Genomic DNA, 24,970 nt, shown 5'->3' with positions numbered 1-24,970 from the left:
CCCAACACAGCCAGGAAGGAACCCCTGCTTGCCTGTAGGACCAAGAGGAGCTCGGTGAGCTTGTCACCCCTTGCTGCCCGCCCCGGGGATGGGGGGGATCAAGGACAGGTGGGCTCACTGCCTTGGGGAGGTCTGCACAGCTCAGGAAGGCAGCAGTGAGCAGCTGGCGTGGCCTAGCCGCCCCGCCTGGGCACGCTGGGCTGGGGCTGTAGGCTCCCAGCGACCCTCTGTCCCAGTGTTGACAGCTCGTCTTCCTCTCCTTCCCATCTCTCCCGTCTGTGTTTTGAAGCCCACTCCAGGCCTCCTCTGCTCAAGGGGAGTTTGGTGCCTGCCATGCACTTGGAAGCTCTCCCCATCTTCCCACGCCTATTTCACAGATGACAAAGCTGAGCATGGGGCTGTCACCCAGGTCCCCCGCCTGGGATCCAGTGAGGCAGGTGGATCGCCACGGCTCAGACCAAGGACACCGAGGACCCATCCTGTACCCCCTGAACTCAGTGATCCCCTAAGAAGTTCTTGTTCTCCCCGCCCCACCGTGAGAACCATCAGAGCTCTCTGCCCTGCCCTCTGCTGAGCCAGGGCTGCAAGGCTTTGTACAATACAGAAGTTCTGGAACAATGTGGGTTCTAGAATGGCTGCAGCCCACCCACTGACCAGCAGCAGCCCAGCAGTCAGGAACACAGGAAAGCTACAACCCCGCCCTCCCATGCATGTTAGAAGCCTCTCAGGATTTCTAACACAAAGCAGGTTTTGCCACCTTGGCGAGAGCAGCCTGAGGGCCTACGCTTCCGCGGACTGCCCTTCGAACAGCAAGGCTGAACTACAATGCACTTGGGCCAGGGTGGTGGTGCAGCGTACCAAGCCGGCAGTTGCGGCGATGGCAGCCCGTATCGGAGCATTGGTTCCAGTCGTGGCTGCTCCCACTTCCCATCCAGTTCCCTGGGAATGGCAAGGTGGTGGAAGACAGTCCCTGTGCCTGGGCTCCTGCCACCCGCAGCCCACCCAGCGGCGCTGGGAGAAAAGACAGTCCAGCCAGCGGTAAAGTGTTTGCCATTGGGTTTTCGTTTGGCTGGTTGTGTGTACACAGTGTATACAAGTTGAGTTGTACAGAAGCCCAAGACAGAGCAAGAGACACAGGGTGGCAGGGGGAGGTGGGAGCGCAGGAAGGAGGCGGGGGAGGTGCGCTGGGGAGGGGGAGACCAATAAAAAATAGAACCACATCCAGACGGCAGGAGGCCGGGGAGGGGTGTGGGGGGCACAGGGCGGACACAGACAGACTGCCATAGAAAAGGAGTGGGAGGAGGAGGCAGAGAGCGCGGGGACCCTCTGCCCCTCCACCCACTCTGCCCCCACAACCCCCGCCCCAGGTCTGTACAATAAATAAGATTAAAAATAATTAACAAGATGCGTTTCCCCCTCCCGCCCGACGCCGGATGCCCAGGGGGAAGGGAATGGCCTTTTGCAAAGATCTTGGCCTGTAAGGGGGGTGGGGGGAGCTTGGGGCGCCCCCAGCTCTGGGAAGCCGCCCCACACCCCCTCAACCATACATAGACTTTTCCTATACATTATGTACAAGGTGGAGGGGGCGGGGCTCTGTGGCCACGGAGGAGGTGTGGGCAATCAGGGCCAGGGAGGGGTGAGGTGTGGAGGGAGAGGGAACCGTTACTAAATAGACATTTATACATATATATAAATAATTTCTCTGTACACCGGAACAGTGGAAGGAAACGGGAAAGAGCGGCTAGGGCTTGGCGGGGGGAGGGGCTGGAAGCGCAGGGAGTCGAACTTTGAACCCTGCCCTGGGGGGCAGCCTGGACACACCCTGATCAAGGACCCCCTACCCCCAGCACCTGGAGCCCAGGGGACGGCTCCCGCGGACACAGCTCTGCCCCAATGTTCGGTTCTTGGAGGAGGGGGCGCCCCAGGGAGGGGCCGTCACCCGCAGCGGCTGTGTGCCTGTGCTTGAGCCAGCAAGTCGCTGAAGGAATCGAAGAGCTGCTCCAACCACGGCTGGTTGCGCATGCACTGCTGCACCACCTCCTCCTGGCCCAGGTCCTCGGCGCCGCCCTCGATGGCCAAGGTCTGCAGGGCAAGAAGGAGACGGGGCCCTCAGGAGCCAGGGTCTGCGTGGGGAGCGCGAGGAGGGGACACACCAGGCTTGGGGAGCCCCGGGAAGGAGAGAGAGAGCCGAGGAAGCTGATATCTCAGGTCTGAAAACGCTGCCCAGATCCAGGTTAGATTGCCAGGGTAGAGGGTGGGATGCGGAGCAGGGGCTCACCTGGTCGCGGCAGCGAAGGAAGGTGTGGTACTTGTAGTGATGGAGTGAATGGTAGAGGGTGTAATATCCCGACTTCTCCAGCTCAACTTTGAACTCCTGGGTGGGTGCAGCGGGAAGGCCTCAGCCCCTCTGGCCTGGAGCCAGGCCGCCCTCTCCCTCTCCCAGGCCCCGCCCCTACCTGGGCGCGTACACCGCTCCTCTTGACTTTGCTGAGTGTCTTGCGGTTGTAGGGCTCCCCAGCTGGCCGCAGCCGCACGGCGCCCTCCTCAGGGGAGCCCTCCGCGCTCTGCTCCACCTGCAGCTGGGGGAACGTGTGCAGGGCGTCCTGTGGTGGGAAGTCGAGAGCGGTCAGTGGGACACTGCCTTGGACATACACCCATGTGCACACACACACAACCCACAGCCCGCAGGGGCCTTGGACAGAGACAGCAGCCTGGGGCTGCTGGCGGGTGACCTTCACACACCAGGCAGGCCTCTGGTGCACACCGAGTTCCACCCAGCACTCTAAGCACCTGCTTAACCACTGGTCACAGAATGCTCCGGGAGAGCTCAACACTTCACCCAGCATCCTCTGAGGCAGGCAGTTTAAACACTTTATCCCAAAATCTTCTGCAATTCCAACATTCTGTCCAGAAATCTGGAGAGCAGAATCCTATCCCAGAATTCTCACTCCCAATCTAACCACCCAAGCCCTGAAATTTCCCTGCCAGCCAAAATGCCAGTGCAGCGTTTTCAGCACCAGGCCCAACAGCCTTGCAGTGTATTGTGAAAACCCATCCCAGGGCCAGAAATGGCACAACAGGCTAAGCCACTATTCGCAGCACCATCGTCCCGTTCAGAAGTGTTCCCAGAATGCTCAAGGCCAGTCCCTTGCAGAATCCTCAGAGGCAACTCCCCCAGAATAAATCTTTGATGGCCAGGACATTGGGGAAATTCTGCAGGCCCAGGGACCATCAGTCACAGCCACATGTTAGCCCTTGGGCCCACCCTGTTCAGCACCTGCAGGGCTGGGCTCAGTGACAGCCGCTTTAGGACTTTTTTCTTGTGCTCATTCAGGAGGCCATCGATCTTCCGCATGGGTGGCAGGTACAGCTCATCTAAAGGTGAGGGCGGGGTCAAGAGGTCAGAAGGCCCACCACACACTGGATCGCGCAGCAGCAGTCAGCGGGACTGGGGCCTCAGATCCTCCTCCCTCACACCTGGGGCCCAGCCCAGCCCCTCCTCCCTCACACCTGGGGCCCAGCCCAGCCCCTCCTCCCTCACACCCAGGGGTCCAGCCCAGATCCTCCTCCCTCACACCCAGGGGTCCAGCCCAGACCCTCCTCCCTCACACCCAGGGGTCCAGACCCTCCTCCCTCACACCCAGGGGTCCAGACCCTCCTCCCTCACACCCAGAGGTTCAGTCCAGACCCTCCTCCCTCACACCCAGGGGTCCAGCCCAGACCCTCCCCGGGCCTCAGCTCACCATGCGTGTCCTCCAGGGCCTGGATCATGTCTGGGTCGAGCGCCGTGCTCACCAGCATCTCCACATAGCTCCGGTACATCTCCCGCATCGCCCGGGTCTTCAGCAAGCGCCCCGGGACCGCCCGCTCTAAGGGCACAAGGGGAGTGAGTGCATGTCATTGCAACATCCTGTGGGGCCGACCCTGTCTCAAACACCAGAGATCAGGAGACCCAAGCGAGGCATGCCTGCTGGTGGGATGCCCAGCCAGGGACCAAGGGCAGCACCGGATGCTGTGGACACAGTACATAAGGCTTGTTCAGGGTCACAGGGCAGTTCAGTCCGCAGTGACAATGCACAGCAAGTCCAGCCCCAGGACTTGATCGTGCTGTGGCTTCAGGAACATCAAACAAGGTGGCACAGCGAAGTCTAGCGGCTAAGACACAGCCCACGTGCAAGTGCCCAGGCTCCAGTCCCAGCTCCAGCTTCCAGATGTCACAGATGCTGGGGGCAAGGGCTGATGGCACAGTGATGCGGATCTTGCCACCCACATGGGAGACCTGGCTGGCGTTCCCGGCCCTAGGTACTGTGGGCGTTTAGGGCACAGACCAGCAGACGGCTATTCTCCCTCTCCTCTCTCTTTCTCCATGTCAAATGAAAGAAAAATCTTCTTTTAAATTAAAAGGCAGCAGCTGGAGAGGGCAACATGCCAAGTGCCTGGGATCCCCTATCCAAGTGCCTGGGATCAAGTTTCACCTCCGCCTTCCAATCCACCTTCCTGCTAACTGGCCTGGGAAGGCTGCAGGTGCTGGCACTGAGGTCTGGATTACGGTCACCTACACAGGCAACCCAGATGGGTTCCTTCAGCCAGGCCCAATGCAGCAGTTGTTGGAGCGTGAACCATGTGAATGGAGAATCCGTTTCTCTCACTCTCTGTCTTGCGTGTAAGTAAATAAATAAGACAATGAAAGTAAAAGCAGCTATAGGGCACAAAGGAAAGAGTCAAGTCTATTTCCCCAAACAGTGGATCAACTTGAAGCAACCGGAACAGGAAGGGCATGACAAAGGGAGGTGATCACAACTATGACTGCAGAGCAGGCAGCCAAATATCCCTCTGGGCTGGTGCTGGGATACAGCACCGAGCGGAAGCATCACCCATGGAATCCAATCTGAGTCACACCTGCTCCAGTTCTGATCAAGCTCCCTGTGAACCCTCTTGGGAAACAGCAGAAGATGGCCAAAGTACCAGAAGCCTCGCACCCACATGGGGAGTCCAGAGGAACCTCTGGCTCGTGCCTTTGGACTGGCACAGCTGTTGCAGCCATTTGGGGAGTGAACCAGCAAATACATCTCTTTCTCTCTGTGAATCTGTATATTTTTTTAAATTTTGTTTTATATTTCTGTTAAGATTTATTTAGAAAGAGACTCAGAAAGATCTTCATCTGTTGTTTCACTCCCCAAGTGGCCACAACGGCTGGTGCTGAACCAATCCAAAGTGAGGCAGAAGCCAGCGGCTTCTGGATCTCCTATGCAAGTGGAGAGTACCAAAGGCTTTGGGCTGTCCTCTACTGCTTTCCCAAGCCACCAGGAGGGAGAGGATGGGAAGTGCAGCAGCTGGCATTAGAACAGGGGCCCATATGATCCTGCTGTTTACAAATTGAGAATGTAGCCATTGAGCAATCGCACCAGGCCCCCAGCAACTACCTACAGGTCAACATTGGTGGTGCAGCAGGTGTAACCGCAGTCTGAGACACCTGCAACTCACAGGAATGCTGGTTTGAGTCCTGGCTGCTCCACTTCCCACCCAGTTATCAGCTCATGTGCCTGGGAGACCCAGAACAGGCTCCTGATTCTTGGTTTCAGATTGGCTCAGCTCCAGCCATCACAAGCATTTGGGGAGTGAACCAGCAGATGGAAGATCTTTGTTGCTTCTCTCTGTAAATTTGCCTTTCTGTGTTAATAACTAAATCATGTTAAAAAAAAAAAAGTTGTGCCCAGCATGGTTGCCTAGTGGCTAAAGTCTTTGCCTGGCACGCGCTGGGTTCCCACATGGGTGCAGGTTCTAATTCCAACAGCCCCTTTTCCCATCCAGCTCCTTGCCTGTGGCCTGGGAAAGCAGTTGAGGACGGCCCAAAGCTTTGGAACCCTGAACCCGTGTGGGAGACCTGGAGAAGGCTCCTGGCTCCTGGCTTCAGATCAGCTCAGCTCTGGCCATTGTGGCCACTTGGGGACTGAAATATTGGACGGAAGATCTTCCTCTCTGTTTCCTCCTCTCTGTATATCTGACTTTCAAAAAAAAAAAAAACTAAAATAAATCTTTAAAAAAAAGGAAAAAAACGTTACACGTGGAGAGTGATCAGTAGCCTGTTCTATGGACAAGGTCATCAAGGCACCAAGCACCACAGCGAGGTCACACATCACAGCACCACCTCTAGGACCAGGGCACCGTCTGCAGCCTTTGGGAGGCCTGGGCACAGCTCCATCTGGGGCTGGGAAGGTGCCTATAGCCATGGGTGTCTCAATTTTTCGATCTGGACACAAGGACAGTAACTCGTGCCCACCACCGGCAGCGGTTATGAGAATGAAGTACAGCAACACATGCCAAATTCCCCCATGGACCCTGTACTGCGACTAACACCTGTAATCCACTCGTTTCACGGCACCCAAACGGAGTGAGGCTGCCTGGCACCCTTGGCCTGGCGCCCCCGCTCCACCCCCGAGCTGTCCACCCAGCCCCTTCCCCGCACCGCCCCGGCTGGTCTGCCTGGGGCCTCACCGTCTTCACTGGGGGCTCCCGGGGATGACTCAGAGTCCGAAGAGCTGCCTGCGGGGCCCCCACAGGCTGCAGCATTGCCCGCCACCTCCTTCAGCCACTTCTTCCTCTTCTTAGGGGGTGGTTCAGCCTTGACCTTGGGCAGCCGAGCCTTGGGCAGGCGGGAAGTGGCGGGCTGGGCTGTGGTGAGGCTCCGCTCAGGCCGCGCCTGCCGGCCACCACCACCACCACCACCACCACCACCGCCGCTGCCTCCACCACTGCCTCCCCTCAGTGGCCGCTCAGTGCGGGTCACCCTTTCCTTGTCCTTCTCCTTGTCCGCAGGCCGTGGTGGGGACGGCTTCTCGGGAGCTGGGGGCTCAGGCACAGCCATCTCTGGCGTTGGCTCCGGAGGCTTCTCCGACGTCGCCGTCGCCTTCTCGGGAGTTTCAGGCTTGGGGGGTGGGGCTGGAGCTTTGGGGGGCGGGGCAGAGCTGCTGGCAGCAGGTGCAGGACCCTTGGCCTGCCCAGAGCGTCTGAACAGGAAACACGATAGTCAGTGACTCTGGAAGCATCCCAGGGTCTCCCCGGGGACCCTCCCTCCCGGGGCCATCTGCTGACAGTGTTTCCAGCAGTCACCATGCCCCACAGTAGGTACCTGACTGGCATGGGGGGCCGGTGCCATGGCTTCCGGGAACAGACACGCACGTAGTCCTTCTTGTTGACGTTTTCCAGGAACTTGACGTATAGACGCTGGTACCGGTTTTTGGCATCCCCAAAGTATCCCAAATACTAAGGAGTGGGGGAGGAAGGGGCACGTGAGGAAGCCTGGCAGCCCGACCCTGACTCCCACCCCTCCCACACCTCGTCATCCTCCCCTCCGTGGCCTTACGTTACTGGTGGCACAAAACTGCCGCTGGCCATCCTTGATCTCTGGGGTGAACTTCTGCAGGAGGGCCTTCTGCACACGCCAGATGGGTGGGGGCTCACGTCCAGTCTGGAGCGCCAGCTGTGGGAACGGAGGCCAGCAATGGTGTCCGCAGCTCCTCCCCCGTGCCCATGTCCCTCCCTGGCCCCTGGGCCTCTTAAACACCAAGTTTCTGTTCCAGCATTGTGGCGCAGCAGGTTAAAGGTTAACCTGCCGGCTGTGACACTCGCATCCTGTGTGAGCATGGCTGCCGGTTCGAATCCCGACTGCTACACTTCCCTCCAGAATTCTGCCGACCTGCCTGGGAAAGCAGCAGAGGGTGGCTCAAGTTCTTGGGTCTCTACACCCACGTGGGAGAACCAGATAGAGCTCCTGGCTTCAGCCTGGCCCAGCACTGACCGTGTAGGACATATGGGGAATGAACCACAGAACGGAAGATCTCTCTCTGCTTTTCATGTTAATACATGTTAAAGGAAAGAAAACAAGCAGAGTAGCCAACAAGCACAGCCCATCTGTTGACAAACACCCTTTGGTATTTGTAATGTGGCCTTGTCCCCCTGCAGCCTGTACACATTCTATGTGTTTATTTGGGAAGCAGAGCGGTAGAGAGAGAGAGGGAATTACAGAGTGTGCACCTGTTCTTCACTTCCCCGATGGCTACAACAGCCAGGGCTGGACCATGCCACGTCCAGGAGCTCAGAGCCCCTGGACCATCTTCCCTTGCTTTCTTGGCTGCACCAGCAGGGAGCTGGACCAGAAACGGAGCAGCCGAGATTCCAGCGGGCACTCACATGGGATGCCGGCTTCGCAAATGGTGGCTTAATACTCTGTCACGATGCTGCCCCAGTGCCTTTTAAAAACTGGCAGGTGGTCACTCACGCATCCTGTTGAGGCTGGTTGTTCCCATGCTACAGCTGCACCATGTGATCCCAAAAAGTTGTAGCAAGATCCGGCAGGTGCAAGTAAGGGGGCGCAGCGGTAAGACAGTTCCCATGGCAAGGCCTGAATCCTTTGGTCCCCCTGGATTCTTACATGGAAATTGAACCACCAAGGTTATGGGATTGAGGTCTAGCCTCTGTGGGGAGATCAATTAGGTCATGAGGCTGGAGCTCGTGGGGACCTTATAAAGTCTCCATGGGCTTGGTGTTTCAATTAAAATGTATTTTCAGGACCTAGCACAGGGTGTCAATTGGCTAGTCATCCCCTTGCAAGCGGTGGGATCCCACATGGGTGCCAGTTCATGTTCCCATTGCTCCACTTCCCATCCAGCTTCCCACTGATACCCTAGGAAAATAACGGAGGATGGCTCAAAGCCTTGGGACCCTTTATCCACATGAGAAACCAGGAAAAAGCTCCTGGCTTTGGATCAGCTCAGCTCTGACTGTTGTGGCAACTTGAGAAGGGAATAGAAGATCTTTTCTCTTGTATCTCCTTACTCTGTAAATTTTCCTTTCCAATAAAAATAAAATAATCTTGGGTTTGGCAAGGTAGCCTAACAGCTAAGGTCCTCTCCTTGCACATGCCAGGATACCAGAGCCCCGCTTCACATCCAACTCACAGCCTGTGGCATAGGAAGGCAGTCAAGGACAGCCCTAGGCCTTGGGACCCTACACCTGTGTGGGAGACCCAGAAGAAGTTCCTGGCTCCTGGATCGGCTCCACTCCGGCCATTGCAGCCGCTTGGGGAGTGAATCAGCAGATGAAAGATCTTCCTTCCTGTCTCTCCTCCTCTCAAACCAGCACTCATGTGAGATCCTGAGGCATGCAAGGTAAGGACTTCAGCTACTATGCTACCATGCTAGGCCCAAAAAAGTTCTTTAAAACTTATTTGACAGGGCCTGGCGTGATAGCCTAGCGGTTAAAGTCCTCACCTTGAATGCACCGGGATCCCATATGGTTGCCATTTCTAATCCCAGCGGCTCCACTTCCCATCCAGCTCCCTGCTTGTGGCCTGGGAAAGCAGTTGGGGACGGCCCTTCACTCGCCTAGGAGACCTGGAAGAGCTCCTGGCTTCAGACAGGCTCAGCTCCAGCCGTTGTGGCCACTTGGGGAGTGAACCATCGGACAGAAGATCTTCTTCTCTGTCTCTCCTCTCTGTACATTTGCCTTGCCAATAAAATAAATAAATCTTAAAAAAAAAAAAAAAAAACTTATTTGATGGGCCTGGCACGGTAGCCTAGTGACTAAAATCCTTGCCTTGCATGGGTTGGGATCCCATATGGGTGCTGCTTCGTATCCCTGCTGCTCCACTTCCCATCCAGCTCCCTGCCTGTGGCCTGGGAAGGAAGTAGAGGATGGCCCAAAGCCTTGGGCATTGCATCCATGTGGGAGACCCAGAAGTAGCTCTTGACTTCTGGCTTTGGTTCGGCTCAGCTCCGGCCATTGTGGCTACGTGGGGAGTGAACCAGCAGATGGAATATCTTTGCCTCTCTTTCTCTCTGTAAATCTGCCTTTCCAATTCAAAAAAAATTTTTTAAAGGTGTATTTATTTGAAAAGCAGAGTTACAGAGAGCCTTGGGCTATGGCCTAGTGGCTAAATTCTCGCCTTGAACATTCCAGGATCCCATATGGACACCAGTTTGTGTCCCAACTGCTCCACTTCGCACCCAGCTTCCTGCTTGCGGCCTGGAAAAACTGTAGAAAACGGCCCAAAGACTTGGGACCCTGCACCCATGTGGGAGACTCAGAGGAAGCTCCCAGCTTTTGGCTTTGAGTTGGCATAGCTCCAGCTGTTGTGGGACACCTGGGGAGTGGACCAACAGATGGAAGATCTTTCTCTATTTCTCCTTCTCTGTAAATCTACCTTTCCGATAAAAATAATTAACTCTTTAGAAAGAAAAAACAAAAAATAAAACAAAACAAATAAACAGGGTTATAGAAAGAGAGGTCTGTCCTCCACTGGTTCACTTCTCCAAAGGGCCACGATGGCTGGAGCTCCACCAGAATGAAGCCAAGAGCTTTTTTCAGCTCTCTCACGTGGGTGTGGGGGCTCAAAGGGTGAAGGGAAAGGTATGTCACCAGACAGAGGCACAAAACATAAGGGGACAGAAAATGAACAGGCTCTGCTGGCCTCTCCAGACACTGTGACAATTCATTCTGAATCCAGGCTTCCTGGGAGAAGTGATGAGCAGAGAGGACAGTGTACAATGTGCGGAGGGACCACCCAGGGGTGCAGGGAGGGGCAGCTCATGCAGTCTAAGAACACACAGCCAGGTGCTCAACAGAGGTTCCTTGGATCCACGGTCGTGCTGTCTTGGGAAATGTCTTGGTAATGTTGGCCACCGGCACAGACTAAAACCAAGGGAAGGCTGAATGCCAAAGTCTTGGGCATATCCACTCTTGGTCCAGGGCAATTTGTTTTTGGGCCCTCAGTATTTCTCAAGGCTTGGACTAGCCAGCGGTGAGACAATGGTGCAGACAGCACCCTGCTGCAGTCCTCCCCACGAAGTCCTCCCACTGGGCCGGTGGTCCCACCTGATGACCACGGTAGGGAGATCAATTAGGTCATGACCAAGGTGGCAGGTTGGAGGCCCGAGGCTGGAAAGGTCCATTTGAGACCTCACCCTTGCCCTCTTCCGGAAGCTTCCAAGGCCTCAAATGCAGATTCTCTGACCCAATACAAAGGAGATTTGTGCCTCAGTTTCCACACACCTCGTCCAGCAGCCCACCCAGGGCCTCTACTCCTTCACTTTTCTTTAGAGAGAGAGCAAATCTTTCATCTGCTGGTTTACTTCTTAAATGCCCACAGCACCCAGGACTGGTGAAGCTCCAAAGCCAGGGGTCTTGAACACTATCCAGGTCTCAAGCACTTGAGCCACCACCTGCTGCCTCTCAGGGTGCCCATCGACAGGAAGAAAGCTACATCCAAAGCAGGGGCAGAGGTGGGCCTCAGCCCCCGGCACTACAACATGGGGATGTGGGTTGTAGGCACCCCAGGGGTTACCTTAACTCATGTGCCACAAGAGCTACCCCAAGCCCAGACTCTGTGAAACGTGGGTGCTCTCCTCCAGGTTGTGGCTCTCAGAAGCTTTAGGTGAGGCCACCAGAATACCTTCTCCAGCACGGGGGACCACCCCCTCATCAGGCCCTCCCACTCTCCTGCTACCCTTCCAAGGACTGCTCCTACTGACTCACAGCTGGGTCAGACCCCCTTGGCTTCTCTCATCCTCCAAACCACTCTTGCCGTCTGGGTCCTACATGACGCCCCAGCATCCCCCTAGCCTGATCTCTCCTCAAGGCCCAAGTCAGTACCCAAGCTCCACCCTTCCTGTCTCAGCTCATGCCAATCACTTCCCTGATCCCGCCCACACCTCTGACCTACCCGCAGACTCTACTACTGAGGGATGCTGCGGTTGATTGGGGAAAGATCTGGCCAATCAGATCCCACCCTGAGAGTCTGAGCAGCAACCACATCAGACACCTTAGCAACAGGAGGAGAGAGCTGGGGCACCCACAAAGGCAAGAGAGCTACAGGGTCCCTGAACACAAGTGAGTCCTATGACAGAAGCCAGGGACTGCATGCCCTCTGTCGCCCCACCCCTTTCCTCACTGGCCAGGGGCCGTAACAGCACTCCCAACAGTACCCCTCCATGTGACACCCCAAATCCTACAGGACCCGGCCCCTACCTCCACCTTCCCACAAGCCACTCAGAGCTATGCATCGCACACCCACCCCACACTCATGTGATGGCCTCTCTGTTACAGGGCCTTTGCACAAGTTTTTCCCACTGCAGGGTCTGCCATCCTGGTCCTCCAAAACTTTCTCCACCCAGAATCTTCAACGTAACCGAAGAATGGAGAGTCACCCTTGCCCCTCGTGCATTGTCGCCGTGGGAGCTGCAGCAGGGAACAAGCTAGCCCCGCAGTGCCCATGCCTGACTGTGGCCGCCCTGCAAGCCTCCAGAGCCAGACACGCAGTCAGTGTCATGGGTATGCTTTCCCAGTGCAGAATAGACATGAGGATTCCAAGAGTCAGCACAAAAACCCATCGCCAAACGCATTAGTGGCTTTCCCTTTTTTCACCTGACATATTAAAATGTTAATTTCTCGTGCCAGTGTGATGGCTCAATGGCTAAATTCTCAAGCACACACTGGAATCCCATGTGGGCACCGGTTTGTGTCCTGGCTGCTCCACATCCCATTTAGCTGCCTGCTTGTGGCCTGGGAAAGTAGCAGAGAATGGCTCAAAGCCTTGGGACCCTGCACCAAGAAGGAGCTCCTGGTTCCCTGCTTCGGGTTGACTCATCTCTAGCCACTGGGGCCACTTGGGGAGTGATCAATGGATGAAAGATCTTCCTCTCTCTGCTTCTCTCTCTTTTGAGATTTATTTATTTTATTGGAAAGTCAGATACACAGAGAGGAGGCGAGACAGAGAGGAAGATCTTCTGGCTGTTGATTCACTCTCCCAAGTGACCACAACGGCTGGAGCGGATCTGATCTGAAGGCAGGAGCCTGGAGCCTCTTCCAGGTATCCCATGCGGGTATAGGGTTAAGGCTTTGGGCTGTCCTTGACTGCTTTCCCAGGCCACAAGCAGGGAGCCGGATGGGAAGTAGGGCTGCCAGGATTAAAACTAGCACCTATATTGGATCCCAGAATGTTCAAGGCGAAGACTTTAGCCATAGGCTACCACACTGGTCCCTCCCTGCTTCTCTCTTTAAATCTGATCTGCCGTTTCAATAAAAACAAATTTGGGGGAAAAAAGTTCACTTCTGAGAGGGGAAGCTGGTATGGTGGCTCAACAGACTAATTCTCTATTTTGTAGTGCAGGTATCTCATATGAGCACCAGTTCGAGTTCCAGTTGCCACGCTTCTAATCCAACTCCCTGCTTGTGGCCTGGGAAGGCAGTGGAGCATAGCCCAAAGCCTTGGAACCATGTATCCACATGGGAGACCTAGAAGAAGCTCCTTGCTTCTGGCTTTGGTCCAACTCCGCTTCAGCCCCATTTTAGGAATGAACCAGCAGATGCAAGATCTTTCTGCCTCTCCTTCTTTCTGTAAATCTGCTTTTCCCATAGAAACAAATAAATAAATCTTTTAAATATTCCTGTCTCTGCCTGCATCTGTTCCTATTGCCCCAAAGCATGAATCAGCTTGTTAGCCCCTTATACATAAAGCTGCCCAAGCCTGAGGCTCCAGACTGGCCCAAGAGCAGCCAGCAGAATGGCAGTCGCAAAAAGCCACAGGCTACTGTGGCAAGTGACCAGTCATCCCAGCTGCGTGCAAGGGAAATGCTGAGCTGCCCAACTTCACTTGGCAGTACAGCCAGCTGAGGCCCAGGAAAGTTCAACACCAGCCCAGTTCAGGAGAAACTAGGATTCGATCCAATTTGCTGAGCACCAAAAGTGGGGCTCAAGACCATGTGGCCAGCCGGCCCCACCTCCAGGCTCCCTGAGTGAGCACCCCACATGTGCATGGGTGGCACACTCAGGTTGTATTTTAAGCATCTGAATCCTCACCCGTCCCTTCCCCTACCCCGTGCCAGCTGGGCAGCGGTGTCAGATAGCCCTGGCCTTAGTCCCAGCTCTGCACGGGCCCCGCCGACAGTGAACTTCCGCATCTATAACATGGGTGTGGGGGGGGGGCAACAGAGGATCTCCACCCCCAATCCCATCCCAGACTCCTGCTGCTGTGGCCCAATGCTAAGTGACCAGCCGGGGTGGCAGCGCCCATGGCTATTGTTGTCCCAGGACGGGCTGGACCTGGTGGTAAGGGCACAGGCTTCTGAGCTGTAAGAGCCCTTTCCTGTGAACTCAGCTCTCTGCCAACGCACTTGGCAAAGCATCTGAGGATGGCCCAACTGCTTGTGTCCCTGCACCCATGTGGGAGACCCGGAGGAAGCTCTTGACTCCTGGCTCCAAGTTGGCTTAGCCTCAGCTATTGTGGCCAATAGGGGAGTGAACCAGCAGGTGGAAGATATTCTCTCTCTCTCTCTCTGTAGACTTTCAAATAAATAAATAAAATATTTAAAAACAAATAAGGAGGGCCCAGCGGCGTGGCCTAGCAGCTGAGGTCCTCGCCTTGAACGCGCCGGGATCCCATATGGGCGCCAGTTCTAATCCCGGCAGCTCCACTTCCCATCCAGCTCCCTGCTTGTGACCTGGGAAAGCAGTTGAGGACGGCCCAAGGCTTTGGGACCCTGCACCTGCGTGGGAGACCTGGAGGAGGTTCCAGGTTCCCGGCATCGGATTGGTGTGCACCGGCCCGTTGCAGCTCACTTGGGGAGTGAATCATCGGATGGAAGATCTTCCTCTCTGTCTCTCCTCCTCTCTGTATATCAGGCTTTCCAATAATAATAATAATAAAAAAATTTAAAAAAATAATAATAAAAAAAAAACAAATAAGGAAATGGGCACATACGATTCTATTCCTCTCTGCTCCACTTTGCCCACAGCAAAACAGATGCAGAATGATAACAGAGGAAAACAATACAGCAGGGCCTCCCGACATCCCTCCCTCCGTTCAGACCAGAGCACCGTAGAGGTATCCTCACGAGTGACTCATTGCTCAATTTTTCCCGCGTACATTTCGGGAGAAACCAAATCCTGGATCACCCATGACCCTCCCCGTGCCTCGCCACCCACCAGGGTGGGTTACAGAGCCCAGCCTTGGGTGCCACCAGCAGGTGCAATGGTCTGCTGGCCCCCCACGCACTTGTACTGAGCCCTACCCATGCATCTGATGTCACCCACCCTCAATCATCAGCACCTAGCCCACTGACCCAACACAACTCCGTCCCATCAATCGAGCACCACACAGATCACACTGCCTGCATAACGGGCAAGACGGTACATTTGACCTAACGGAACAACCCACCAAAATAAGTAAAACTAAATAAATAAACGAACAAACCCACAGGTGATGCATAAATGAATGATGGTGGCTGTGTACCCAGTAACATTTTATTTGCAAAAACAGGTGGAGGGCCAATTCCCACAGAAGTGTAACTGGAAATGGTCAGTGGGATGGATGGTCTGACGCTCAACCTTCCCAACTGTTAAGTTCACAGGCCACCAGCCACTAGGATGGCACAGCTATTTCTGCCAGCTCGCCCCATTGTATCTCTGGCTCCCCCGACTCCCATGGTTGGCTACTGTAGCTGCTGCAACAGAGACTTGGATACATGTTAACCATCGCTTTGTGCAGTCCTGTCAGCGGCTGCCCCACAGCCACCGCCCACAAACAGGGTTCCATGGCTCGCAACACACCGGCCTCCAAGTGCTAGACCCTTCCAGGGCCTCAACACCTGCAGCTTTTTCAGAATGTATCTTTGAGCAGATACACTTACACACACAGCAACAGGCTGCGGGAGACCCTACCATCTGCACAGCATCAACCGGCGACCCCACAGCACGAGCCAGAGGCTGGGACTCACCTTGAGCGATGGGATGTCTTCAGCCCTGATGACGAACTCGTCGCGCTCACGGAAGATGCCCTCGCCGCCGCTCTCGCCGGCCTCCTCATCCGTCTCCCCGCACACAGCGGCAGTCTCCTGCTTCTTGGCCAGGTGCAGGGGCCGCGCGTCGGGAGGCTCGGGGTCTTCTGGGGACGGTGCAGGGGGCTCCTCGGGAGGAGCGGCAGGTGGGGCGGGGGGCGCCGGAGGCGGTGGCGGTGGAGGTGGTGGCGGCGGCGGCGTCGGGGATGCAGGCAGGGCTGGTGGTGGCTGCGGTTGCAGTGGTGCTTGGAGCTGCGGCTGCGGCTGCGGCTGCAGCTGCGGCTGGGGCGGTGGCGGCGGTGGAGGCGGCGAGCTGGCTGCGGGGGCCACCAGGGGTGGTGGTGAGGGTAGGGCTGGTGGTGGGGGTGGCGGCAGCGGAGGAGGCTGAGGCTGTGGCTGAGGCGCAGGAGGCGGGGAGGGCGGCGGCTTCTCCTCCAGCAACGGGGGCTCTGGGGAGAAGCGCAGCGTAAGGTCTGGGTACCTTGAGGACCACCCCGGTCCTCAGTCTCCTGCGACCACAGCCCCCCGCCCCCCATTCCTAATGCTCTTGTACATGCTGCCTGAGTTTTAGTCCCCAGGCTTGGAGCCACCCAGGCCCTGTCCCTGCTGGCTGCCTTCAGGTTGTCCCTTCCCAACCCCAAAGTCACTTGCCCTCCAGCTGTTGATCCCAGCTCTCCTTTTGGAACCCCTGGGTTCTTTGTCATCTTTTTTCAGCTGCCTTTGCTCAGCCTTCCCCTTTTTCGACCTCTGAGCCCCCCCAGCCCCGCCAGCACCTCTGTCTACTGCCAGTTCCATGCAGCAGGTCACCCTGCCTCCCCCCGCCTTCCCTTGTCCCTTGTCACTCACAGCTAACTCCTTAAGAGTTGTTCTGGGACCCAAACCCTCTCACATTATCACTTACAACCTGCCCTATTTCCCTGCTTCCTTCCTACCACCCACCCTGGACTTGCTTATTCACACCCAAGTGAGTCAAAAAACGACGCACCTGCCCATCGACACTGGTTTGCCCTCTATCATAAGCAAGCTGAGTCTGTGTCACCTACCACATGACCCCTTTGCACAGAGCATAATGGGCACAGCCATTTCTGGCATTCTCAACCACCAAAAATCTCAACCCCATCTCCCCCAGAGCTCACCGGGCGTGCCGTTGCTGTTGGCATTTGGGAGCCCGGGAAGAGGCGGGGGTCCCGGGACCACAGCTGCACTGGCCAAGGGAGGCCCATCTGGGGTAGCAGTGTCCTTGGGTCCGGCGAGGGGGGGATCGTCCAGGGCTGAGATGGCGGACGAAATGCTCTCCTGCAGGTCCCGGTTCTTGGCCACAGAGTCCTCCTCGTCCGAGGAGAAGGAGGGCAGTGTCTCCAGGTTACGCTTCAGCTCCTCATCCAGCCGCTTGCAGGGCGACGGGCAGCCCAGCCCCAGGCCCTCATTCTCCGCTGCCTCCAGGGCGCCCCCAAGCCCGAAGGCACTGGTAGGCTGGGGGTGTGGCACAGCAGGGGGAGCGGTAGGTGGCTGGGGCTGCAGACCTCGGGCTTGCACGGAGGGTGGCACACTCTTGGGGGGACTGAGCGGGGGCGTCAGGCCCGTCTGGTAGAGCGGTGGGTGGCGCTTGCCTGACTTGAGGAAGTCTAGGAAGGAGGCCATGAAGCCCGACTTCATCTCCGGCTGCTTTTCCTCCACCTCCTTGATCTTGGCTTCGATCTTCTCCCGCGTCAAGCTGGAGTCCAGACTGTTGTGGTCAGCGCCGGGGATGGTGTCAGCCGAGGCGGCTCCCAGTACCTCGCCGGCCTTGGGCACAGATAGCTTGATCTAGATATGGGGGCAGTGGGGAGGTAAGGGCCCAGAAAGCCTGCCTCCTTTCCTCCCAAAGTTAAATCCACACTCACATTCACACACACCTAAAATTTACACCCAGGACCCTCCTGTCTGGCTCCAGGGGTTTGGATTTCCTATCAGTGTTCTCTCTTTGTCCAGTCTGGGCTTCAGCTCCCTAGACGCCCCACCCATAGGCAGGTGGGATGCCTGCTCATCCATTCTTTAAGATCTAGAACCTAAAAACCCAACCTGCAGCCAGGCCAAGTGTGATTCTAGCTCCTGGTGAACCCCAAAAGTCCGACATTTGTATTCTCATGGGTCTTAGAACACGGATGAGACCCAAGCCCTCAACCCACCAACATGGCCCCAACCCTCACCTTCAGTGGCTTCAGGGGCTCCAACCGGGAACCCCCTGTCTCCTCAGCCTTCCTGCCCCGACCCCGACCCCGGCCCCGGGGTTTCTTGGCTCCTTCGCTGGCTGTGGAGGCTGAAGCTGGCCCGGTGCCACTGGTGGTCATGGGGACCTCCAGGGGACGGATCCGGGGTCTCCCGCGCGGCCGGGGAGGGCCATCGCGCTTGGCCTTGGTGGGCTTGCGCCCTCGGCGCCGGGGGCCATCAGGGCCTGGGTTGGGCGGGCAGAAGTCAATGTCGCCCAGGGACGAGAGGGCTGGCCGAGAGCGGCAGCTGGACACCAGGTCGGGCAGGCGCCGGGGATTGAGGCGGATGTCTGCCGGGACGTCGGCCTTGTCCTCATCCGCCTCAAACTCGTACTCCTGGGCATACAGCTTCTTGGGCGTCTGGAAGGGTGGGTCACGGCGACGCAGGAGGTGGAAAGAGGATGTTTTGAGCAGCTTCTTTGGCTTGGTCGAGCAGAAGATGGGCGAGGTGAGGCCACCCTTGGGCTCCGAGGCTGGTGGGGGCGGTGGAGGAGGTGGTGGGGGTGGCGGGGGCTGCGGTGGGGCTGCCTGGTGGGGGCCACTCTGTATGAGGCCCAGGGGCTCAGCATTGACTGTGGAGGGCAGCTCGGGGGGCTTGTTGGGGTCCAGGCCCAAGCCTGGAGTCTCAGCCCCGGTTCCAGCTCCCCTACCTGGGCAGTAGGGCCCGTATGGGTCGTAGGTGGGGGGACCTGGAGGAGGCCCGGCACCCGCCTTGGGGTCTCCCTCATCCTCGGGTGGCCCTGCCTTGCCATAGTCATCTGCTGCCGCTCCCCCAAACATCTCCTCCATGGTGGGAAAGAAGCTGCGTTCTTCATCCTGGAGCAGCGAGTCCGGGAAGCAGATGGAGGTGAGGGGCACGAAGCGGGGTGCCTTGGTGCCTTGAGGGCTTGGGCTCCTGTAGGCGCCTGCTGGGTCCTTGCCCTCTGAAGTGGGTGGGCCCACGCCAGTGTCTCCAGGCCCTGGGGGAAGCGGCTCCAGGGCACCTAGCAGGTCCTGCATGGCACCTGGTGGCTCCAAGCTCTCATCTGGTCGCAGGCGAGGGCTGGGGGCGGCATGCTCCAGGCCGTGGCTGCGCAGGTGGGCTTCCAGCTGGAGGGGCATGGGTGGCGGGGGTGGTGGCGGTGGCGGTGGTGGTGGCTGGGGTGCCCCGTCTCGGGTGGCTGGCTCAAGGAGGTGGACACCCACCTTGGGGGCGCTGGGAGAGGGGCTAGGGGCATGGCTGAGGACAGAGGGGAGCAGCTGTGGGGGAGGTGGCGGGAGCACCAGAGGGAGATCGGGACCCCCGGCCTCCAGGAGGAGGCCATGCGGGGTGGGCTGCGTGGGCTGAGCTGAGGGTGGTGGGGGCGGTGGGCTCTTCTGCAAAAATGCCCCCAGCTCCTTGGCACCAGCTCCGTAGTGGACTACCGAGGTGGCCAGCCCCTCAGGGGTCTCGCCGCCCCGCTCAGGACCTTTCTTCTTCTCTTTCAGCCTTCCCAGGCCCAGCTCCAGGGCAGCGGTGGCACCCTCATCCAGGCTGGCACTGGTGCGAATGACGCTCTGCAGGTGGTACCTCTGCGGGTCTTCCTTAGCCAACTCGTAGGGCGTGCCTGGCGGCCCCCCGGCCCCACCACTCCCAAGTCCCTTGGAGGCATCTGCCGACCCGTCCTCGCCCACCAGGCCATCGGCCCCCGAGGTCCGAGGTGGGCTGGGAGCCTGTAGGAGATGCTGGATGAGGAACTCCTCGTCCTCTGTGCGCTCAGCGGGTGGCCCACCAGGGCCCGCCAGCAGCTCTGAGCCGTCACCTTTGCCCTTGTAGCCTCCTGCTCCGGTTGCATAGCTGCCGGCCCCTGGAGGCGCTAGGAAGGGGGCTGAGGCCAAGACAGAACTCAGGTATTTGCCTGGGGCTCCAGGGGAGCCAACTCCAGGTGGGCGACCAGTGGCAGGTGGGGACTGGAGCGGGCGGATAATGTGGGATGGGCTGGCCTCATCACCACCGCCCAGGGAGCTGGGTCCCCAGCCACCTCCATGACCTGAGAGCGCAGGGGAATGGCCAGTACTGTAGCTGAGAGAGGGGCTCGCTGTGGGTAGCCCCTGTGAGTGTGCAGCTGGTCCAGGGTACGGCTCTCCCTGTACCCCATACAGCTGCCCCTGCAGCTGGTCTGGGGAATAGCTCTGGCACGTGGCTAGTCCAGGGGGTGGGGGGCCGCTGGGAGGCTGTGGCGGACCCCCTGAGTAGCCAGGGCCTTTGCTCAAGTCCTGTGCTTGCCCACCTCCAAAACCCTGCCCATAGGCTTGGGGTCCCAGCAGCCCCTGGGGCTGACCGGGGGAATAGGCCTGGCCCCCAGCCCCACCAGCCCCAGAAGCCTTGCCTGGGGCATAGGCGGCTGCTGGTCCACCCAGGCTCTGACATTTGGGTGTGGCAGTAGAGCGAGGTGGCGGGGGTCTGGCTGCGCCCCCTGCCGCTGCTCCATAACCACCTTTGCCCGTCTTGTAACCAGGAGACTGAATGATAGGGCGGTAGCCGCCCCCACCGCCTCCCGCCCCACCTCCACCAGCCGCATCAGGACCAGTGGTTCGGCCCGAAGCCCCGGTGGTAGCTCCGGTGGGTCCGGCCTTGCTGGGCTCGCCAGCGCCTGGGGAGGGCTCTCCCCCGCCCAGGGGGCTGCAGGCTAGGTTGGCTCGGTGGCCCATGGAGGGGTAGCTGCCGCCACAGCTCAGGTAGTGCTGCAGGGCGTGGGCCGGGGGCGGTGGGGGCTGGGCACTGGCAGGCCGTTGGTAGTGCTTGATGACCGTATCCTGGCGGGGCAGGGCCCGCTCCGGTGGCGGGGGACCCGGGGCAGCCCCTGAGAAATTGTAGAGCTGGGGAGAGGACTGCTCAGCTGCGGCAGCCGCAGCGGCAGAGGAGGAAGCCAGCAGGTTGAACTGAGTCGGGAGATGGCGGGGAGGTGGAGGCGGGTCTGGGGGGCCAGGGCGGTAAGGGGGTGTCTGTGCTGGACCAAGCCCAGCAGGCCCCAGGACACCACTCCCTGCCAGCCGCTCGAAGCCCAAAGAGGAGGGCACGGTGGGTGCCTGGGAAGGCTTGAGGTGCAGCACATCGTGAGGGGATAGGAGCCCATTGGCGGGGGGACTGAAGGGAGGGTCCTGCAAGCTGAGGGATGATGGCACTGGGAAAGGGCGGCTGCCAAAGGATGCCGGGTGCTGGTAAGCCGACAGGGCCGAGGAGGACGGGAAGGTGCTGGAACCCGGAAGGGCGCCCGAGATGAACAGCTCCGTGGGGCCTGGCGTGTGCATAGCTGGGAGGGTAGGGGCAGAGAAGGCCACTGCCTGGTCAGAACAGACCACCCATCGGCTCCCTTCCTCAGGGGCTCCCCACAAGTGCTTGCGCTTACCTGTCTGCCAGGAGGGACTACGGAACTGGGAGAGGAGAGAGGAGGCAGAGGGGCCAGGCTGTGGGCCCCGGGACTCCAGGGCTGAGATGAGGTTCATGACGGAGGCGTCGGGCCCTGCCGAGCCCGCGTGGTGGAGGCCAGCGTCGAACAGCCCGGAGAGGCCTGGCCGAGGGACAGGGCCAGAGTCAGCCCAAGTGTGGGCAGGCGCAGGGCTAGGCCCAAAACAGGGAAGCCCAAAGGGGAGGAAGAAGCCAGAACCGGGCTGACCAGGGAAGCGAGAGAGGTGGACAGATGGGACTGGGGTGGGCAGCCCAGGAGGAACGCGGCCAGCAAAGAGGTACAGAATCCCAGGAGGGGAAGAGAGGAGAGTCAAGGCTTGAGGCAGCAGCTGTAGCTAGGAAGGGGAAATCTCAGAATCCCTGGGCTGCAGCCATAGACTGGAGAAAAATTTGGGAAGGAAAGGAATGAAGCAGACCTGCAGGGTACCCAGGGTCAAAGTGCACGGGGCGGGGGGGGGGGGGGGGAGATATGGGGCTGATGGGACCTGGGGAAGGGAGCCAATCAGGAGGAGGCTGCAGGTGTTGTAGGGGAAGGACCAAGGAGCTCAGAAGAAAGGGTGACCCCACCCCAGGTGGGCTGGGAAGAAAGGTGGAATCTAGGGGTTCCCCCCATTATGGGACACAGCCAATGGAGCAAAAGGGGCAGGGCCAGGCCTAGGGGTGGACCAATCCATGGCGAGAAGGCCCAGAGCCACGGCCAACGAGGAGGGGTGGAACTTTGGGCAGCCAACCAGCTCGGCCGGGAGGCGGGCCCTGGCAGCAGGGGGCGGGACGCAGGGGCTGTACCTGCCGGGTGGTGGTTGGTGGCATAGCTTTGCAGTGGGTGGGGGGCCGCGTAGGCCTGGCGGTGCAAGATGTCCGTCTCGGGGTGCGATGTCCTGGAGCTGCCATAGACCAAGCTAAGAAGGGAGAAGGGGAACACGTCAGAGGGTCCGCCCCAAGCTGAATCCCTCTGAACAAGATCAGAGAGCTGCTGTGGGATTTGGGGGCGAGAGGAAGGCGGGCCTCAGGAATTTGGGGTTCTCACTCCAGAGCCCCAGTATGTGTAACTTTACCAACATGCATACAGAGGAAACGAGGCACACACAGAAAACCTCACAGGAAGTATCCTGAGCCAAAAAAGGCGAGAAAGAAGTGAACTGCAGGGTCCCACCCCGCCCCGGGGGCCCTCCCTGCACACAGGTGACCAAGGCCATGGGGGCCAACCCAGGGTGGGGCACATGCACGCCCCCTACCCACCCCCGTCTTGCATAGGAACGTAGTCTCTGGGATACCTTCATGGGGTAGTTGCAGGAGGAGGTAGACTGCACCCCAAAAGGTAGGGGCTGGGAGGTGTGAGTAGGGAGAGGGGTGGGGAGAGAGACAAGCGGCAGGGAAGGTGTGTGCAGAGGGGTACCCAGCTCAGCCGGGGACAAGAGATGGAGCAGTGCCAAACCCTGATACACACTCGGGGGTCGGCGCGGGACTGCGCTGGGAAGGCCAGGTGTGGGGGCAGGGAAGAGGAGGACTGGGGGGGGGGGTTAGGTAAGGCGGCTTGAGGACGGGGAGCAGCCAGGAAGCCGGTGAACACACCGGGAGCCACGCACGCACAGGCTGAGGTTCACACCCACGCACACCCACGCGGGGAAACCTCTGACTTCTTCCCAGGCATCTGTCCCCCACCAGTGGCCGAGGCGCCAGTGGACACACGCTCCACTCCTCCCCAGCAACTACAGATCCTCCGTCTTGGCGGGTGGGGGAGCTCAAGGGGGCGTGTCCGAAATGCCAGGACCCCCCCCTTATCTTCAACACATACAGAACCCCAGCTTGGAAAGGGGGCGGGGCCCTGGGCCCACTCTGCGCGCTGAATTTCGTGGTTGGGGGGGCAGTGGCGCGGCCTTGCTGGGTCCCGAAACAATAGGACCCGGGAAGGGGGTACGCGGCCCCAGGTCGGCGCCCGGCTTCTCCTTTCCTGCCCACCTTTGCAAGGGCAGAGCCCAGGGTACCGCGGGGGAGGGGTCTGCAGGCCTGGGAATCCAGGGATGGGGGGGAAAGTCCAGGCCTCGTTCCGCCGGTTGCCTCCCACCTTCCGAGACCTCGCTATGCGAATTTGTTTTGCACCCCCGCTCCCCCCTCTGCCTGCCCGAGCTGGCTTCAGCAGAGTTTGCAATTTGCAAACTGGGGCGGCGGCGGCGGCGGCGTTACGAACCCCGAGGAGGCCGCTCCCTTGCAAACCAGAGGGAGTTTTGGCTATGCACGCGTCGCCGGGCGGGCCCGGCCCGGCCCGCTCGGGCCCCCACCCCTCGGGCCCTTTCTCCCAGGCCACCCTCAGCTCCTTACCTAGCTTTCGCTGACCTCTCGTAACTCCAACCCGCCCCGGCGCCGAGCGGGTCCCCGAAGCCGGCGCTGGGGTAGTTCCTGTCCATGAATTGGCCGCGGTGGAAATTGGGGGGAGGGGGGGAGGGAGGGGGAGGGAGGGGGCGCGCGCGCTCCTCCGCCGCCGCTCCCTCCGCTGCTGCTTTTTTTTTTTTTTTTTTTCCTTTTTCTCTCTTTCTCTCTTGCTTTTTTTCTTTGCAAGCGCCGAAGGCCCGGGAAGGCCCCGGGCGGGGGAGGGAGGGGACTGGGGCGGAGGGGCGGGCAAGAGAGGGGGGGTGCAGCGGCTGAGCCAAGGAGGGGGGAAGGGGGTTCCCCCTGGAGGAGGGAAAGGGGGGTGGAGGGACCCCGCTGTCTCCGCCTTTGCCCCGGCGCTTGCAAGAGAGAAGGGGGGGGCGCGCGCTCCGGAGGGGGCGTCCCGGGCACCCCGGGGTGGGTGCAGGCGCTGGGTGCTCGCTCTCTCGCCGCCGCCGCCTCCTCCTCCTCCTCCTCGGAGCTCACGGTGCAGCCATCTTTGCACAAGGCGGCTGGGGGAGGGGGAGGGGAAGGGGGGCGGGCGGCGGGGTGTCTGGCTGCGCTCCGCTTCCTCCCACAATCCCGTGCAAATGCAAAAAAAAAAAAAAAAAAAAAGAAGAAGAAGAAAAAAAAAAAAAAGCGAGCGCGAGCAAGCGAAAGGGACGGAGCGCCGGCAGGGCCTGGGGGTGTAGGGCGCAGCGCTGGCAGGGAAAGCCAGCTCCGCCGCGCGCGCAGAGGACCCGGGAGTGCGTTCCAATCATTCGATTTTTATTGTTACCATTTCTTTGCATTGTTTCAGCTTTTTGGGGGGTCTCCTTCCCACAGGGTTTATTATTGAAGAAACCAGGTCTTGCCAGTGCCCCGGGTGTAAGGTGAACCTGCCCCCATCGAACGCGCTCCTGCATACGCTCCCCCACACACAGATTCGTTCCCAGGATTGCAAAGCACCCCTATGCGTGAAGACGCGAGTGCGCGGACCCCCACGGACCCTGGCGGGCGGCGAGGGTCGGAACCCTAGGGAGCTGCACAGCCAGCTGCCACCGGCCGTGCCCGAGTTTCCACGCGTGCATGCCTATCTCGGAGTAGGGTCTGGCGAT

At 59.1% G+C, this 24,970-nt stretch overlaps 1 protein-coding gene across 2 annotated transcripts; it reads right to left on the bottom strand.

Moving 5' to 3' along the window:
• Positions 1–1,039: 1,039 nt before the first annotated feature.
• On the bottom strand, positions 1,040–24,382 carry PRR12 (proline rich 12). 2 transcript variants are annotated; one of them, XM_058674228.1, is made up of 14 exons: positions 23,826–24,382; positions 22,293–22,405; positions 21,448–21,609; positions 18,020–21,351; positions 16,967–17,636; positions 15,771–16,279; positions 7,364–7,480; positions 7,130–7,263; positions 6,496–7,007; positions 3,744–3,869; positions 3,278–3,375; positions 2,457–2,603; positions 2,279–2,374; positions 1,040–2,082 (listed from the first exon to the last, which is right to left on the bottom strand). In XM_058674228.1, exons 1-14 carry the CDS (start codon positions 23,909–23,911, stop codon positions 1,936–1,938), a joined length of 6,249 nt encoding a protein of 2,082 aa, XP_058530211.1. In that variant the 5' UTR covers positions 23,912–24,382; the 3' UTR covers positions 1,040–1,935. The 2 variants fall into 2 exon arrangements, with proteins under 2 accessions (XP_058530211.1, XP_058530212.1); XM_058674229.1 differs by having other exon boundaries at positions 16,967–17,615.
• Positions 24,383–24,970: the final 588 nt, after the last annotated feature.

The sequence above is a fragment of the Ochotona princeps genome, chromosome 16 (genome assembly GCF_030435755.1).
Source record: "Ochotona princeps isolate mOchPri1 chromosome 16, mOchPri1.hap1, whole genome shotgun sequence".
NCBI lineage: Eukaryota > Metazoa > Chordata > Mammalia > Lagomorpha > Ochotonidae > Ochotona > Ochotona princeps.
This window is presented reverse-complemented; position numbering and strand designations above follow the sequence as displayed.